This window comes from Ruditapes philippinarum, unplaced genomic scaffold, assembly GCF_026571515.1.
Source record: "Ruditapes philippinarum isolate M1 unplaced genomic scaffold, ASM2657151v2 ctg919_1_1_1_1, whole genome shotgun sequence".
Taxonomy (NCBI): domain Eukaryota; kingdom Metazoa; phylum Mollusca; class Bivalvia; order Venerida; family Veneridae; genus Ruditapes; species Ruditapes philippinarum.
The window spans coordinates 70,707-90,812 of NW_026860867.1; the positions used below are offsets into that span (position 1 = coordinate 70,707).

The 20,106-nt window shown below is 32.2% G+C and overlaps 2 protein-coding genes across 2 annotated transcripts; both read left to right on the forward strand.

Annotated features, from left to right (window-relative positions):
• The first annotated feature begins 1,545 nt into the window (after positions 1-1,545).
• Positions 1,546-7,150, forward strand: LOC132713630 (organic cation/carnitine transporter 2-like). The gene is made up of 8 exons (XM_060696278.1): positions 1,546-1,949; positions 2,214-2,635; positions 3,446-3,664; positions 4,222-4,356; positions 4,733-4,815; positions 5,473-5,590; positions 6,130-6,202; positions 6,450-7,150. Exons 1-8 carry the CDS (start codon positions 1,605-1,607, stop codon positions 6,762-6,764), a joined length of 1,710 nt encoding a protein of 569 aa, XP_060552261.1. The 5' UTR covers positions 1,546-1,604; the 3' UTR covers positions 6,765-7,150.
• A 2,775-nt stretch (positions 7,151-9,925) lies between these two features.
• LOC132713635 (organic cation transporter protein-like) lies at positions 9,926-16,086 on the forward strand. Its single transcript, XM_060696282.1, has 8 exons — positions 9,926-10,162; positions 10,838-11,259; positions 11,636-11,851; positions 12,188-12,322; positions 13,264-13,346; positions 13,772-13,889; positions 14,863-14,935; positions 15,758-16,086. Exons 1-8 carry the CDS (start codon positions 9,926-9,928, stop codon positions 15,890-15,892), a joined length of 1,419 nt encoding a protein of 472 aa, XP_060552265.1. The 3' UTR covers positions 15,893-16,086.
• The last annotated feature ends 4,020 nt before the right edge of the window (positions 16,087-20,106 follow it).

The window sequence follows — 20,106 nt, forward strand, 5'->3', positions numbered from 1 at the left end:
CAGAAATAATTTATAAAAATCAGCATTTGATGAAAAAATTATTTCGAGCATGCGCAGACGTGATTTCCGCTGCCGCTTAAAATCAAATTGTGTATTGAAACGTTAAATGGTAAAATTGTACACGAAAACAATATTTCATTTCAATTCGGAACTTTAAACGACGATTTCGTATAACGACCTTTCATATTATATCCTTACAGATTTATTGTGTGTGTAGGTAAGTGTAAACGTCATTTATTTTTTGTTTTTGCCTTTGCCATGTTATTTCGCGATAGTTTTTGTCAGTTTAATTTGCGACATTTTCTAGAATTTACGCCCACTATTAGGCACTTTAGGACCTATGGATGTGTATAGTTGTTATTGTTGAATAACTTAACTGTGACGGAGTCGACACTAACATTTTAATAATATTGTTTCTATCTAGACTAAATTTTAAGAGATCCTTTTTTTAAAGGGACACCATCATTTGAAATCCAGTGACCCCTCCTAGCCTTAGAAGTCCCTTCGTTTTGTACCAATATTTCATTCATAAGCATTTAAAAATATTAAATGCAAATACTTATTATTACAAATTCAAGTATTTTTTCCAAGTACCAACCAAGCCCTATGTTGCACAGGCACGAGTATCGGACCTGGGAAGAAAAAATAGGACCCGATAGATAATTAAACCTGTGTTCATCTTTAAAAAGTCAAAAACCGAAAAAAATTGTAAATTATACCCCCCTTTAAAAACTTACTTTAAGTTAAGAGAAGGCCAGAAACTCCAGATTCGAGCCTGCAAGCAAGGGATTCACTTCCCGGGCCGTTGTGAAAACAATTGTCCAGACAATTAAAAAAATCTTTTATCACTTTCACGTTTGTATTAAGCTTCCAAATGGGACCGAGCCCAAAATCCAGGAATTGAGCTGTTATTATATTATCAAAAATTATTCTGTTGATATTGAATAAACTCTTGTATAAAAAAAAACAATGATAATGTGCCCCATAACACTCGGTGAAGGGGACAAACATAAAGGCACAAGTCACTAAGGTGTTGTCCTAGGCTGTTACGTAAATATATGAGGAAAGATCTTTTAATTTGTCAATCCAAACAGTTTTCTTGGCAGATCATGTTTTTGAGGTCCAGTTGACAATTATTTGTCATTTGGTGACTTGCAGCCCATCACTTAGTAGTGTTAAAATTAACATTAAAAAAAAAGTTTATGTTCTGCTTTATTTAAGGAAATGACGTCACGTTGTATAATTATTTGGCGCGCTATTCATTTATTACTATGTAAAAATGTCCCTTTTAACGTTTGATCGCATGTAATAAAAAGAAAATGTGTTTAGTTGAGTGTAAGATAGAAATATATTTCAACTCGTGAACACCAAAAGTTCAAATTTCACTCGTGGCTGCGCCACTCGTGAAATATACCTTTTGGCGCTCACTCGGTGAAATATATTCCGATCTTACACTGAACGTAACAAATAACCTCTATCTATTTGTTTAAATAAAACAACAAACATCAGCTAAAAGGACGTATTTTCTATATTATATAAAAAATAATCAAATGCTTATTCTTTCCAGAAAATGTATAAAATATAAAATACAGCCATAACTCGCAATGACGACCATCGATACTTCCAAAGATAATGATACCAAGGTAGCAAGTCCAGATGCAATTATTGAGAACCTTGGAGGATGTGGTCGCTTTCAGATTCGCATGAGTATCGTCGTTCATTTGATAAAGACGATCATCTGCTTCAGCTTCATGGGTATGATTATAATATCTGCAGCGCCACCATGGTGGTGTACAGATGGCGCCACCGGAAATGATGTAAAGACATGCACAGTTCATGAAAACAACACTGCCGTGCAGTATTGCCAGTCTAAATCGTGTGTTAACGGAAACAACTCCAAATGTCAAAACTTTGGATTTGAAAGCAGTCTTAATACAATAGTTAATGAGGTAAGATATTAAAATATCTTTACTCGAGAAATTAGTCGCTAAAGTAAGAACAGGAGTTGGGGGTTTGAGAGATGTTGGACTTATAAACAGACGCAATAAAACTGACTCTGCACTTTTAAATATCATGTATATCTTTCACATACGCACATACGCATATAATATTTTTATTTTGTTACTTTGCACATGTTTTTCCTATATATTTTACATTATAAGTATAATTATTTGATGAACTATAACATTATGTATCATCAATTTTATTTTCAGTTCAATCTCGTTTGTGATCGTGATTACATACCGAGTATCATTAACTCGATACAGATTTCCGGTGTGCTTGTTGGGAACATTGTAGCCGGACAAATAGCAGATCTATTCGGAAGGAAACCCCCGTTCTTTACATCTATCGTTATACTGATCGGATTTAACCTGTTTGGCTTTTTCTCTACAAGCTGGCAAATGTTTGCGATTGCACGGTTCTTTACAGGTGTAGGTGGGGGATTCTTTCTTACAACTCAGTATTGTCTCCTGTCCGAGTTTACCTTGGCGAAATGGCGTGTTTGGATAGTAGGTTTTCCATCTTGGCCTATTCAGTCGTGTCTGTTTTCACTTCTGGCCTGGTTAATTCATGACTGGCGGTATATACAGTTGATGACAGCTTTAATGGGCATACCCTGTTTTCTGGCATGGTGGTAAGTCGAATTAATATATATCTAAAACTTCTCTTACATGACAAATGTGTTTAATTAACCAATATAGTTGCAAATAGAATGTTGTATATGGAAATAAATATATTTAAGCACGCTATATGAACATATACAATGTCAAAAAAAAGTAAAAAAAAAACAAAACAAAAAAAAACAAACAAAAAAACAACAAACTTACAGATATCCTTTGGACAAATTTATAATACTGCACAATTCTTTTATTCAAGAAAACTAAGGAAATTTAATCAATTCAATCATTTATATGAAGATAATAAACGTCAAAATTCGCAAATAGAGATCGAAAAATTTAAATGTATTTTCAAAATTTTCGAATTATATGCCATGACAAAAGCCACGTTTATTAAAAAGCCTATATGCTCCATACCTGCATTTATACACTTCTTTTAATTTTTCTTGTGTCCGTTCTGTTATAATTAACTTTCCAAAAGGTTACTCATAAGCTAATTTACTGAAAGCTAATTTACTGAATTATCGAGTTTTGGCAATGAGTACATTTTAAATTATTAAGATTTTTTTATAGAAGTCAAATAATTACTTTGTTAATATTTTACTACCTTAATTACAAGAAATTTCAAAATCAGCGATACATTGTCTATGTGATAAGCATCAAACATTATTTAAACGTTATAAAACTGACATTTGACCTTTTAAAAGAATAAAAAGTTATTCATTTCTAAAACATATTGTTCCTTTTATTCAACCGTCTTTAATCTATATTTCAGCAAGAAAATTACAAGTACATCTCTATCACTGCTTTAATTTATTTTCAAACAGCGTTATACCGGAGAGTTTTCGGTGGTACATAGCACACGACAAACCAGAAAAGGCAGAGGTCATTGTAAGAGCCGTGGCAAAGTTTAATAGACGCACTGAGTTTGATATAGATAAAATGTTGAGGAAGCCAGATACAAAAGAAGATAAGAAATACACGTTTTTAGATCTGTTTAAATCAAAGGAAATGGTTAAAGTAACCTTTCTACTGGCAGCCAACTGGTAAGTTCTGTTATTAAAATTTCAAAGATAAAATTATTATTGAGTGCGCTTAAAAACTAACATGGCATTATACGTCATTTACACAATCTACTTACGGTTTAGAAATAAAATGAGTTTTCAACTGACTTTATTATGTTTTAGAATGATATTGCTTTAGTATGTCATACCCAAAATGTTTTTCATTTTTAAACAGATCAAAATGTGATGCCTCATTTGCAGTCAGTTTATGTATCAACTGCTGTTAAATATTTAGTTTCATTTCAAATTGAGTTTGAAAGTTGACGAAATGATCGCTTATACCACACAACGGCTTAGTTTATATTTATTATTTAAAACATAGAGCCTTCATTGCAAAGCTCATGATAAAAAATAATTGATATATTTATAGAATGGTACGATTGTTGTTTAATATTATATCGTGAGATACTTGTGTTACCGCATATTTATTTCAAGGTTTAAAAGAAATCGATTCTTACAAATAGTTTCCCTTAAAAAAAGTTTATATCAACACAATGTACTTGCAACCCACTATTCAAGTGTCAGGTTTATTTATATAGGGTGGCACTAGGTTTGGTTTCATACGGCATAGCGTTCGGAATCCAGTCACTTTCCGGAAACATCTACTTTAATTTATTTCTGTTTGGTCTTACCGAAATACCTAGTAAGGCTATTGCACTTTGGCTTCAGAACAGGTAGGCAATTTAACCTTCTCCATTTGTCCAGTAAAGAAAGTAGAGTACACGTAACAGGGATTTAATATAAATATGCAAAGACTGACCTTGACCGGCCTATCAGTGTTGCGACTAGTGATCAGCTACTAAAGAAAGCTTTCATAAATAGTAACACGCTGACAAGCTGTGCATTAGCTTCAACTTATTTTTGTCATTTTAAGGTCAATGAATGTAAAATAAGAACTCTTAAGATTCACATACAATGAGTTGTTTACATTTGGTGATAAAAAATATACACATGTATGCTATATTAGTATAACATATACATTATCACTCGGAGTGTAACCATTTATAAGTTTTTAACATTATGTATGTTTCTTTATCAACATAATTTCAGATTTGGACGAAGATTTACTTCTATATTATGCTTTTCTACTGTTGCTATAGGAGGAAGTGTTGTCGGTATCGTTCAAACTTCAGGTATTTGAAAACCACAAGCTTAAAGCAGCATGCCTCCAGATTTTTCATGCTAATTTCTATGAAAATCCTGAAAATAGATTTAAAAGTAAAATATTGTGAAGTAAAGTAAGAAATCAATTAACACATCGCAAACGACACTTAAACTCGATATGAATAACCAAAAGGAGGTCAAAATCGGCAAGAATTAGACCTTACAGCGTAATTGACATATTAGAAATATGGACCAGGTGATAAATACTGCACAATCAGTTATTACTAACATATAGCTATAACTTACAACTTGAATCTTGAATCATTTTTACTTCTCAAACAAGCTTAGTACATTTTTTTTTCAATTTTGATTTTCTTGAACTATTTTCGATTATCTGGAGACATGCCGGCATGATACTTCAAACAATATACTGTTACATTTGGCATCTTTAGATGTAGTTTTGGCAATCAAATATATGTTAGATAGAATATAAAAATGCTTGTTGTTTATTTGATCCAATCTCGGGCCGGTTTCTTAAAACTAAACGGTCTGAAATAGTTCCTTTTTATAAAATTACACAACTTTAAGATATAATCAATGAAAATATAGCTATAATATGTGTTACTTTTTGGTTTCGTTATAACATTGCTTTCCCATATTTCATTGTGATATTTTTGACATTTCAGATGTACCTAACAAAGATGAATTAACAAATGCTTTCGCGCTTGTTTCTAACATGGGAATCGCAACTGCATGGGGATCTGTTCAAACGATGACAATAGAAATTTATCCCACCGTGATCAGGTATTGTTTTAAATGCAATTGTGACGTGTTTATATTACATACCCCTGCCGCTTTTACGTCTTCATAAAAATGGTGATGCACGGCCGTGCCTATATTTTGACGTGACGTCATATGCGTTATACAAACAAAGCGTAAAGTCGCGCATATTGTTAGCGTTACACTATAGGCGCGTCAATGAAAACTTATTCTTTTTCAATTTAAACAGTCTTTTTTGGGGGGTATGTGATATTCGTGTAGGTTCATTTTAAATTTGTTGAATAAAGTAACATGGTTCGCATAATGTACTTTTATTCAACTTGTACAATAAATTCAGAACTGAATCTACACTCGTATTGTTCATATTCCAACCAGAAATATTACAAAGTTTTGCAAGACTTAGTGTATTCCGTACACAACATTTTCATACGAGAATTGTCAAAGCATTGTTTTGAATTCACGAAACTTGTTAATTAAATGCAAATTGTGAAAAGATTGCTAGAGCATAAATTAAAGCCTTCCACATTTTTTATACTATTTATGTATGTTATTTTTTTATATAGAAATATAGGATTTGGTACGCTGAGTGTTACTGGTCGCATTGGCGCTATTGTTGGCCCTCAGCTGGTGTATTTGGTAATTTTTTTTTATTAACCCAATTTATCTTTTCAGTTATCCTTCAAAATATCTTTTCTGGCACATATGCTTTTAACCATAATGTTGCTTTTGAAATACTTTTTAATAATCTTATGAAACATATTAACTGTCTTTGAACATGTATAATATTATAAAGTAGCTATTAATTTATAAATGTATATATAGAAAATGAAGTCGAATATTTTTCAATATTTCTTTAAATTTTTATCAATTCCCACTTTTTCAGAATACCTACATACCAGGGCTTTTATACTACGCATGCGCGACAATATCAATTATATGTGTAGTCGGAATACTTTTCTTACCTGAAACAATGGACAGAAATTTGAAAGACAGAATAAAGCAAGAGTTTGATCTAGAAAATGCTGTCATTCATGACATTGTTAAAAATAACAACGAAGACAAAGAATCACCCGAGATCAACATAAAAGAACCGACAAGACCAAAAACAAAAGACAGTAGAAAGCATCTTGATGTTACTGATAGGAAAAAGACTATTCCTTATTCTGTCTCTTCAAAAACAGAAACTACTCATATGTGAATAACAGAGAAATATATTGCAATGGGAAATATACGATTCATATGCGCTTGCTGAGATTACATCAGCGTTACCGGAGGAAATTAAGTTTATTGAAACAAAATTAATGTTAAATATGTAGAAGGTAGTGTAATAAAACAACCGTCTCGTATAACACCTCGAATATGCTAATTAAAAAGATATCCAATACAATATGTAGAGATAAAGCTATACACATCATATCAAGACAAAAAAAACATTTTTCCGGGTCTCGAGGTGGCAAAGATTAGATAATGGAAGTATCAAAATATCAACATCGTCTGCGATACATTACCATTTAAACTAAGCTTACAACTTTAAAAAAAAAATCATTGTACGAACTTCGCTGTTATCTTCGGTGGCACAAAGGTGACATGTGTGTGTTTATATTTATCTCGTGCGCACAAGATACTATGTCGTGGCCACGAGTTACTAAGTCGTGGCCACGAGATAGTTAAGTCGTGGGAACGAGATACTATGTCGTGGCCACGAGTTACTAAGTCGTGGCCACGAGATAATTAAATCGTGGCCACGAGATACTATGTCATGGCCACGAGTTACTAAGTCGTGGCCACGAGATAATTAATTATAAGTCGTGGCCACGAGTTACTAAGTCGTTCGGAACAAGATAATTAACCAATCAGATTACACTATGAATTTTTCAAACTTCTGTTTAAAGATTTATATGCAACATTAATCTTTGAAAATACTGTAGTGTTCACTTAAAACTTGATAAATTCTTTAGTATTATGTTAGAAAGTCACCTTCTAAGGCCCATAAATCAGACATTAGTCTGACTACGACTAAGTTATCGCCCTTTGTGGGGATAATTCTATTTAGAATTGGTCAGTTTGTACGTACAACGGCCTGTTAACCTTGATTGTACGATAACTTGAGAAGGAATTAGTCCTGGTTTATTTTATTTGGTAGGGACAATGCCCATGGACAGTAGATAGCCTATAAGGATGTTTGAAGCCAAGGGTCAAAGTAAACATAACACTTCATGTAAAATCCTTGCCTGATGAATGGTTTAGATGGAATAAGCCATGGTTTATATAACCTAGAAAGCTCATTGCACCTGATCAGTAGATGACACCTATTAATTTTGAGGCCATTGTATCAAAAATCAGAGTCACAATGACGCTAAATGTAAAATCATTGACCAGTTAATAACTTGTATTTGCAAATGACTGTTTTACAAGCAAGTGAAGTAGGGGCATCCTTGTACTATAGCACATGTCCAGTTAATTAGGAAAATTCATATAAATCGTTTAATCTGATTGGTTATTTATCTCGTGCGCAAGACTTAACTATCTCGTGGCCACGACATAGTATCTCGTGGCCACGACTTAAGTATCTCGTGGCCACGACTTAGTATCTCGCGGCCACGACTTAGTTACTCGTGGCCACGACATTGTATCTCGTGCGCACGACATAAATAAAAACACACACATGTCACCTTTGTGCCACCGTAGTTATCTGGTTTTATTGATAACAAAACCTGTTATTTGCTGTCGTGAAAACCGAAGCGTTTGTTTGTATTACATGTTTCTCGCTTACCACAAATAGCAATACATACACAATTATGTCATTCCGTAATAACCCTTTTCTTGCTGGCAAAATAATAGCCTTTGCAATCATAGTATAGATATATCCGTACTTTCGGACCTGGCTCTGTACTGTTAACTGACTTGTTCTTGGTATACCCAAAATAATGACGAACAAAAAAGTCCATTTTATAAATTCAGCAGTTTAAAGGAACTCCATTGAGGTCCAAAATTCTCAAAACATATAATTTGATTTTTTTTACATAGATCAACTGGGACACTTAAAACCGGAAAACATGCACAAGATAATTAGGAAATATACTAAAAATAAATTGAAAATCGGGTTTTTGTGCTATTTCAGTCCGATTTGAAAGATAAACATTGCAACGCTTTTCTCTTTTGGTCAGTCTTTACAATGATTTTGAATATTTCTCACAAATTATTAATGTTTGAGCCTACATAAAATGAAGCATTAATCTCGAAAAATATTTTCAGTCCTGTCATGTCAAAAGAACGAAACGTCTGTGGAGTCCTCTTAAAGTTTAATAGCTTATTATTTTTAATTTCACCTGAAAAACACCATACCACCGATTCTAAACTCGATGATATGTCCATTTAAAAGTAAATATTTATTTCTTAATTGTTTTTTGATCACATCTCTTGATTGAAAAAACACCCTCTTGCTGAAATTTCACATTTCATTAACTTCAGTATTATTTCAACTTAATAGAGTTAATAAGAAGGTTTATAAACTACTTTAACTATTGTTGAGTATTAAAAGAAAATACATTTAATTTAAATTTTATGAGATTATTATAGCAACTTACGCCTAAATTTAGTTTGCGATAATGAATATTATTTGAATATTTTAGTTCCTCAAATGATAAAGTTCACGAACTCGCACAGAGAAGTTTATGCTGTTCAACCCAAAAGTGACATGCGAATAATAACAATATCTTGCATAACAAAATAAACTAATATCAACGTTTCTAGCAACTTCGGTATGGTCACTATGCTATAAATGTAAATAATCGTCAACAAATATGTTTATCGGATTTATTTACATATTAAACAGTCCATCATGGTCAAATAATGGAACATGACAGTTAAATGACCAAATGAGTATCATGTCCTTAAACTGTGCTTATTCATGAAGTGTGCATTTTAATTATATGGTAAGAAACGTTTGTTTATTAACCTTTAAACAGTTTTATTTAAATATTAATTAATAATTATTGGAAATAAATAAATTAAGGTTTCCTCCGTACCTGTTTTGAATGCGATAAGCAGATTATTCCTGAAATATTTTGTTGTTATACATCATTTTTCAGTTTCAGAAACGTGTCAAACTGACTAAAGTTCAGATCTACTACTAAATGTCTTATTCTGATTTTAGTCAGAATGAGTAAATTGCAGCTCATCATTTAAGAAGTTAAGAAGTGGTCATTAATTTCTAGCTAATCAATGTGATTTTTTTTATTTCTTTCGTTGAATAATGACACTTATGAGTCGTTTATTTACTTTCGTTTATTGCCTTATAATTCTTATTCATTGCAGTTATTCTTATTGGTTTCATGTTCACTGAGATAAAAAAAAACAATGGAGGAGAAAGAGATAAAAACTAACAATGGGATGAACCCGGATGATATAATTGAACAGACCGGAGGCTGTGGACGATATCAAATCCGCATGTCTATCGTCATACATCTCATTAAAACGGTCGTCTGCTTTGCTTTTTCTAACCTCGTCATCGGAAGCAAGACGCCGACGTGGTACTGCGTGGAAGACTTTATACAAAACAATTTAACATCTACTACAGACTTTGCAAACGGATCGGTAATATACAGAAAAGAACAATGCTATAGTGGGATAAATAAAACAAAATGTGAAAACATCGTATTTGACAGTGGATTCAACACCTTTCCTCGTGAGGTAATCAAATATATAATATAACTTTCATAAAGGTAAAATATAAACCTACAAAAACATATCGAACCTTATAACTATGTTTAACCTCCAACAAACAAATTGATTTAAAAATACCTCTTTCTGTTAAACTTGTACTATCTCTTAGAACTTAATTTACCTATTATTAAGTAATTTAAAAAAAATCATAGTTTTAATCGTCCGAAAGTAATTGTTATTAAATGCAATATTGATATCTCACTGTAACATTATATTTGATATTGTAAATTGTAGATGTATACATTTTTTATGATGATGTACCTATTGTAAAAGTCATTAACATATTATTATTATTATTATTATTATTATTATTATTATAAAATCATAAACCAAAATATTGTTCTTGTCTGTTTAATTCATTTTTATATTCATTTTTTTTAAAGTTGTGTGAAACTAAGCAAGATTTTATTAACATATCAATTATATACCTTATGATTTTAAACAGAAGAAATATTTTATTGAATATGTTAATTATAAATATTACTGCATGCTCAATTGACTAATATAATACTAGTAACATATAAAATGAAAACGCATTTGTTTCAGTTCGAACTTGTATGTGACAAAGATTTTATTCCTAGTACAATAAATTCTATACAAATAGCCGGCGTGCTGGCAGGCAATGTAATATCCGGTCAACTAGCTGATTTATTTGGACGGAGACCACCATTCTTTGCCTCAATATGGCTTCTTCTATTGACACACGTGGTTGGTTACTTTTCAACAACATGGCAGATGTATGCGGTTTGCATGTTTTTCGCTGGTTTTGGCGGAGGATTTTTCTTAACAACACAATACTGCATTCTGTCCGAATTCACTCTTTCAAAATGGCGTGCATGGGTTGTTGGGTTTCCTTCTTGGCCAATTCAAGGATGTCTCTATGCTTTGGTTGCCTGGCTTCTGCATGATTGGCGATATTTTCAACTGGTCACTGCAATAATGGCAGTGCCTTGCTTACTGACTTGGTTGTAAGTCAAAAGTTTTTTATTATATCGGATCACTTTTGTGAAAATTAGTATTGAAGTTGAATTCTCTCATTATTTTTTTGATTGATATCTTCACTTTATATTCACTGATTGTTTTCATGTTTCGCTTAAATTCCTATGAGAAGCTAGAAAGCTTGTATATGTGCGTACTTAATGAACACGAACTATAAATTAGTATAGATTTCTAGATTTAATTCAGATTGTATTGATAAAATATTATAACTTCTTAATCACTTTTAACACAGTTATGTTTTATTGTATCATAAAAAAATACGACTTGTGGTGTTACTTTTTAGCATTAAATGGACATTAAGTTAATCATTAATTAAAAACTTTATTCACTCTTTATGTTTTGCAGCATTATTCCGGAGAGTTTCAGATGGTATTTAGCACACGACAAGCAAGAAAAGGCAAAAAATATTATTAGTAATATTGCGAGATTTAACAATCAGCAGGAGTTTGTCTTTAATGCGGTCGTTCACGAGGAAGAAGATCAAAATAAAAAATATACATTCATACACTTGTTCAAATCTAAATATCTTATAAGAGTTTCATTTCTTCTAATGCTGAACTGGTGAGTGTATTTTGATATGTAAAATTCAATCTTATTTTGAGTGAAGGTTATTTAAAAAGGGTACGCATTTTAGTCATTGGTAAAATGTCTTGTCTCTGATAATTGGTTTGGTAGTTTAAAATAATGTTATAATTAGTTTTCACTGTGATTTCAGAATATCATTGATGGTTATATTAAAATACAACACACGACATACATATAAGTGACTGTGCTCAATATTTTACTTGAAAAGCGAATTTTTATGTGTACATAAATCCTAATAGGCAAAATTATATAATTGCATTTTGCGTCATTTTATCGCATTGTTACACATAACTTATATCATTAAAATGGCAGGATTGCTCTTGGTGTGGTGTCGTATGGTATATCATTTGGAATACAGACCCTGTCTGGAAACATTTACCTTAACTACTTCTTATTTAGTCTAACGAGCATTCCAACAAAAGGAATTGCAATTTGGCTGCAGAACAGGTAACACTAACATGGCAGCACGTAATTTCTAAACAAATATTCAGCAAAGGTATCAACATGCATCAACATGTTGAGTCCATCTCTTCTATATGTTTAACATATTAAATTTTATATTACATATTAATTATTCCAAGACACTTATTTTATTTTTTCTTTCTTCCTGTTGTACTGTTTTTGTACATTCAAAACCTATCGGTATTTTATATAGATTAATTAAATAAACATTACTGTGCTTAAGACATTATTTGGAGGATATTTGTTTGTTTGTATGTAAGATATATATAAATGAGATTTTATTTCATCGAGCGAGCTTTAAAAACGTTATTCTCACGAGCGGCGTAGCCACGAGCGAGAATAATCTTTTAAAAGTTCACACATCTTACACAACAAAGAAACAAAGTTTCTTTCTATTATGTGGGTAAATACCAATTTAAATGAAATTTCCTCAAAATTAAGTTGAATATTTTAATTTGTGTTTTCTCCACTGGTAGCTTTCAATTTCAGACGAATTTCACATAATTACATAAAGCTAAAATAAGTCCCAAAAGTCAATATAAAATGGAAATGATATTATTGATTATATTAAAAAAAATATAAGTGATCATTTGTTTTAACAATTAAAACAAACGATTCTAGAAGAAGAAAAAGTAACACCATGCCGAGCTTATTTCCGTTATTTTCGGCGGAATATTTTATATTAGACTATGCTTTCCTTTAACCAGCTCTGACAATGTCGGAATTGTAACCAAAAATAAAATTAAGGAATCTTAAAATAGTAGTCTGTCATTGGAAAGTATGAAATTAGATTTTGATAACTTTTAATATAAAATTATCAAATATTATTATCACGGATAAATAAGTAATCGGTTCAAAAGCATAAAATTAGAGGAGAATATTTCCTAGTTTCGTTAAGTGTATATATTTCTGATTGTTATTTACAGATTTGGCAGACGAGCCTCAACACTTATAAGTTTCGTCGTGGTTGCAATTGGAGGACTTAGCGCTGGAATTGTTCAAACCTTAGGTAAGAACAGTATTGTGTATTCTTTGCTGATTGAAGCAGTTCTTGAAGTTTTATTTTTTAAGAAATATTTATTGTTTAAAATTTCCCAGGCAGTATTAGCTGAGATAATCATTTGTATAGACGCAAAGAGGAAAAAGAGAAATATTTGAGCCGCGTCTCGACAAAACTAACATAGTGCGTTTGCGACCAGCATGGATCCAGACCAACCTGCGCATCCGCGCAGTCTGATCAGGATCTATGCTGTTCGCTTACAAACCCTATATAGCAAGTAGAGAAACTGATAGCGAACAGCATGGATCTTGATCAGACTGCGCGGATGCGCAGGCTGGTCTGGATCCATGCTGGTCGCAAACACATTATGTTGGTTTTGTCATGACTTTTTGTCGTGATTTTTTATAGTTACATCCGACTGATTTTCTATCCAGATTTGCAAAACAAAGACACATTGATCAACATTTTTGCCCTAATTGCCAACGCTGGTATATCGACGGCCTGGGGACCCGTACAGACTATGACGATAGAGTTATATCCAACTGTTATCAGGTAGCATGTTTTTTCGTATTGAATAAATGTTTTGACAGTTTGCATGGTCCACTGTTATATGGCAGTTTGCTTTCTGATATTGCGAATTATTCTTATCAACATATTATTGTACACTTATGATGTAGTCTTTAATGCATAGCATAAGGTACAATATGGGTGATTTTCGGTAGTCTAAGAAAATATATTGTAATGGTAGAAAAATGATGTAAAGAAAGAAATATTTTGCCTTCAATTCAAAATACTGATTCATTATAATTGTATAAATTGCCAACATAGAGGAAGATGCAAAAGATAGACTTTGTATACCGCAAATGAGTATGTTTTTGGAAGCTGTTACAAAATACAAAAAAAAAGAATGAACAGTATTTGAGAAATACAGATGACACCATTTTGAGGCATAATGTCGTAATCGAAAAGAACATTTTATTAGGGCTTATTACAATTCATGAAAAGTTAAAAGATATTTCTTCTTAAAGCTTATTCTTTTGATAAAAATATATATGTACGCATGCTGTCATCCTGACAACACCGCCTTAACAAACACTTAATCATTCCCTTGCTGTGGTTTGACAGACAATAAAGTCAAAACAAGTAGAATATGTTGTTATGATGTCTTAACCGATTAACACTGTCAGTAATTTTAGTATTTACTGTGAACTAACGGCTGTACATGGACTTTACCTTTAGAAAGCAACTTTTGCATTCAGTTCAAACTTATGAATCTTACTTTTCGTGGAATATTCAATCTTTTATACATGTAGCTCTAACAATTCTTTTGTTTTAATACATATATTATCAATAATTTATATCCGGTATTTGGGAATTAAACCATTCCTTAAATTTGCGTTTTAAGAAACGTACAGTCATATATAAATATTATTGTGGCGTAATAAAGCTGCAAGGTCATCAAGCATTTTACATGCAAAAATGCTAGTTAAACCATAACATTTAGTACTTTCATAATATTTATTAGAAATATAGGATTTGGGACATTAAGCGTAACTGGAAGAACCGGTGCCATACTGGGACCACAACTTGTTTATCTGGTAAGTTTCTTTTCTTTTTTTGCTTGGATATCAACTTGGTATTTTTTTAACTAAGACCACTGCTCAACTAAGGATCGGAACGGTAAAATATACAAAAACTTCGAAAATCTATGGTGCAATTGTTAGAAAAATGATTAGAATCTTTATGAGGAAGCTATCTAGCTAGATTATGAAACATGGGCGGCTATATTAAGGTGCCCGCTCATATCTGAAATAATTAATGAAGGAACACTTACGGTCCTCCTCCACCAGTAAAGCTGTCCAGTTGTGTGGCAATGTCTGTGTGACTTAAAGTGACATAATGCCTATCAAAGAGCATAAAATGAGTGAACAATTGAATATCAAAATAAGTTTTCATGTTGCCATAGTTCCTTCTAATCTTACAATTTACTTTACATGACCGATAAATAACTCACGTGGACCAAAAAAATTCCTATAAATATCCTTCGGTAACGTTCAGTTTATAAAAAGACTGGGCCTTTTATATTGAAGGAAGATTTACATTTTATCCTTAACATTTTTCACCGTTATATCAGTCAATCTTTTGAAATAAATAGTTAAATTCAGCTCAACTTGACACTGAAAATAATGTTACTTTAAATCCAACACAAATGTATCATCTAAAATACTAAGCAGAAGCAGTACTTACAAACAAAGTTGAATATGTACCGGGAATTTGGTATTTGTTGCCAATTGATAGCATCTCATAAAACGCAAAACATAGAATTATAGTTTTAACGTAAGTAAACATATTCAAAATTCACCGAACAAAATTATATGTATATACATAATTTCATGTGAAAACATATTCTTCTTTTCCAGAACTCTTACTTTCAAGGATTGTTGTTCTATGTGTGTGGCGGTATAGCTGTGATATGTATCATTGGTACATTATTTCTACCAGAGACCAAAGGTCAAAACCTTAACGATAAGATTAAGATGAATAATGACAATTGAACATAATACATGTAATATCAATTTGAAAATGCTTACACCTTAGTGTAACATCAAACATGTAACATTTATGATGAAATAAATGTCGTAATAATTCGATTGTCAAAAATATTAATTCATAATTTATAGGGTTGTGTTATGGACTATATTTGTTTATCAAATATTACAATTTCAACGTAAAAACGCGTCATTTACATCATTATTCTTTTACAATATATTTTCTTAATGAAAATGTAAATTACAAGTAACAAAACATGTGAGCATTTATATGTTTACATAAACCAGGCAGATATTACTTCCTTTCGTAGTTTTTATTTGTCTGAATTATATTGCTGTATCATACAAATTTATATTAAGTGAAAATTAATGCTCTAAAGAATTGCACTAGCAACGTTCTACATTCACTGTAAACCAGGCTATTTACCGTATACCAGCATTAAAGAGTGTATGTGGGTTCCGGCGATGCCTTCATTTTGACAACTGTTCCAAATTGATAGCCGTATCACATTTAAACAAAGTGGTTGATAGTAGAAATTCATTTACCTGTAACCATTCGTTTCCCCAAAACTATTTAGACAATATAATCGTAAGACATTGATTTGTTAAAGTAAATGATTAAGGAAGAAAATAACTACTTTTATTTTATGATTCGTTCAAAATTTCTCCTCAAGATTTGTACGGGATATGGGGCTATAAAATTTCTCAAGAACATAGAGAATTGGTCGTTGACGGTGATCTCTAAACACATAATTGGGATAAGATCATAGGATTAGCATACGGGTTGGTACGAGCATGCATAAATGTTTTAATTATATAGCAAATCAAGACTTTCTTCTCTAGCGACATTTATTCTCAGTAAAAAAAAACAACAAAACAATCTTTAAATTTGTTTAACTGTTAAACACTTTTGCAGTTCTATTTAAATTTATGATAAGAAACAGAAATAATATGATTCGGCCTTTATGATTTAAAAACTAATAAATTATTAATAAGTACATTTTAATTAACATATATATTGCAATATGTATTAACTTTGTAATATATTGCGACCGTCATTTGAACGTGTAATAAAACTGCATTGCAATCAAATTGTACGTGTTGTCTACATTATGTTGATTCCAAAGGAAAATATTTAATATTATACCACACGTATAAATATGTAAATAAATGTATAAATATCATTATATAAATTTGATTTGTTATTTTTCCTCATTAAATTTGATGAAGTGTTCTAGAATGCAACTCGTATACATCGGACTCGTTTTCTTCCTCTTCAAAGCCGCTGAGAAAATGTTGGACACAATCATCCGACCGCATATAATACAAATTATCTGTCAGAAGCAGTATCCAAACAACCGAACAATTTGCCTACATCTTCATTTATATCAAGAAGAAGAGGACGGTGTTCAAAAAGAGGCAAGCATGTATTTGTTTTTGTATCGTTTAGCTTCAAATCTACCCACTATTGTTACGGGTTTATTCTTTGGAGTGTGGAGTGATCAGAATGGACACAGATTACCAATGGTAGGTTCCTGTATTGGAACAATTGTTGCAACTCTTATTTACATAGGAAGCATGTTTGTTAAGAGTTCTATAATTTCTATTTGGGTTTTACTTATTGGTACTCTTGTACAAGGCTTTTTCGGCAGAGCTGCAGTTTTTAATTCGGCGGTAAATTGCTTAATTGCTGTGGAATCTGAAGAAGGAAATATAACTAAGCACACCAGTATGTTATTTGCAATGAGCTATTTCGGACAATGTGTTGGTGCTTTGTTGGCTGGAGTGATCAAAAAAGGGTTAGTTCCTTATTTGACAGTGATAGGCATAGGCGGTGCAGCAGTGCTTGTCATTTTGGTATTTGTAAAGAACACGGAACGCGCGTTAGAAGAAAATGCATCTAAAATTCATGAAAATCAACAGCAATATAAATCAGCCAGTGAGAAAAATTTGAAGGATATCGTCGATTTGAAAAAAATGGAAGCACAAAATTGTAAATTAAATGGAAACTGCATCGAGCAATCAATTACTGGTAACCAAAAACAACCAATTAGAAAACCCTGTCTTTCATTTGAAGGATTACGATCGTACTTTTATGTGTTCACAAGAGAAAGAACGAATGTGAAAACTTTATTCCTTGCAATTTTGATATTTCTGATATTTGCAAACGGTTGCGATCTTAAAGGAACTTTAGACATTTTTCTATTATTTGTTACACGAAACCCTTTTAATTGGACAACTAGCTTATATTCCTATTTCCTAGCTTCCGAAAGTATAGTAATTGGCGTTGTCTTATTACTAATAGTACCAATTCTTTCAAAAAAGTTTAAAGTATCAGACTTCAGCCTTCTCGTTTTTGGATTATTGTGTAAAATAATTCGGTACGTTGCTACAGGCTTTTGCAAAGACACTTGGATTTTATTTGCACTTCTAGCAGTATGGTCATTTCATTCGTTCACCATTTGTCTGCGCTCAATACTAGGCAAATGTGTGGAACAGGGGGAATTAGGCAAAATATATTCAATTTACTCCATTACTGAAACTGTCGCCAAACTTGTCGGATCTGTTGTTTACATGTCCATTTACAGTGCCACTGTTTCTTTTGACCCACGAGTTTCATTTTTTATTATGGGATTCGTGAATATTGTTATGCTTGTAATGGTGGTCATATCACGCAGAAACTTCGACAGAGTTAATGTCTTTGAAATGACACCAATCATTGTCAATACACAGCCATCAACAAATTATACTGTGGAACCTGATCAGAGGAAAATATCCAAACAAGAAAAATAAAAAAATAAAAAAATATAGTGTTTGTTTTGCTATGCATCAATATGAACCGCCTCTGTGGTCGAGGGGTTAGAGTCAATGACTTCTAATCCAGTTATCTCTCTGGCCTGGGTTCGATCCCCGAGAGATGATTTAGTAGTTTAGCGCGAAGGAAGGTAGTATAGGTTTAACTCTCCTGGAACAATGATTAGGAAACTACCCGCCTATATGACTGAAATACTGTTGGAAAAAGCGTAAAATGAAACAAACAAACAAAACAGCATCAATATGAAATCAAATTTTTATGTTACACGATGCTGATGCATAAAGAGTATGTACATTATCTAACTTACGGGCTAAATGTTTCTTTTCATTGAATGACACAGACATTTTGAAGGTGTCACAATGAAAGTTCCGTGACAGATGCCGTATGAACTAATCTGCGGATATTTCTAAATATTAAATTCATCTTATGCTTCTGCTAGGGAGAGTGGACGTTATCTTGCAATTGCTACTCCATGAACAGGTTTAATCAACATAGTCAACTGTTGTTTTCCGATAAAATAGAGAGAAACGAAATCCATAAAGAACTAAAAACCAAAACAAAACAACAAAAAAAAAAAAACCCAAAAAAATCGAAAAAAAACAAACAAAAAACACACACACACACACAAAAACAGCCGGTACTTGAATTGTAGAATGCATTCAACATTCTGTCAATTAATAGGCTCAACCAACCTACCAACAACATTTCAATTTTGCCAAGGTCCTATATTACATCCTTCATTCAAATAGATGAATTTCAAAGTAAAATATAGAAGAGAACAAGATCAATAAGCAAAGGCAGCATTCAAAGAAGGCATCCACCCAAAGATACATCATAAAAAATAAACATAGCATCCTTAAAGGCAGCTTCGGGTTGCTCTTTTTTGCTGACCTTTGGTGTTGTAATTTTGTGTCATTGTGCTTTGAACGTGCTTTTCTATTCGATATGCCATTTGTTTAATTATTAAAAGCAGTGATAACTTTCTTTTCCTGCTGGGCCCTTTTGCTGATGGTCCTGTTTTGCTGGTTTCTTTTGTGTCGCCTGCTTCAGAGTAGCGGCGACATCTAGGGATTACTTCTCCGACGTCTGTCTGTCCGTCCGTCACAAGACATGTCCGGATTAAAACTACTGCTGCATTTTCATCCAATCTTTACATGAATGATCCGTACCAAGCCTGGTTTGCATTTCGTCGGAATTTTCCAGTTCCTGGATTTTTGTCCAAGTAATAATCCTTTAATAAGTTTTATTTTAAAGTCCGAACTTCTGCTCTTATACCAGTTATGCAATTTGAAACTTTACAGTATTCATTGGTAGCTCATGTACGCATAATTAATAGGGTTTTCAGTTGAATGATATTTAGCTGAATTATGGTTCTTGGAAAAAAGCCTTTTAGTATGTTATTGAC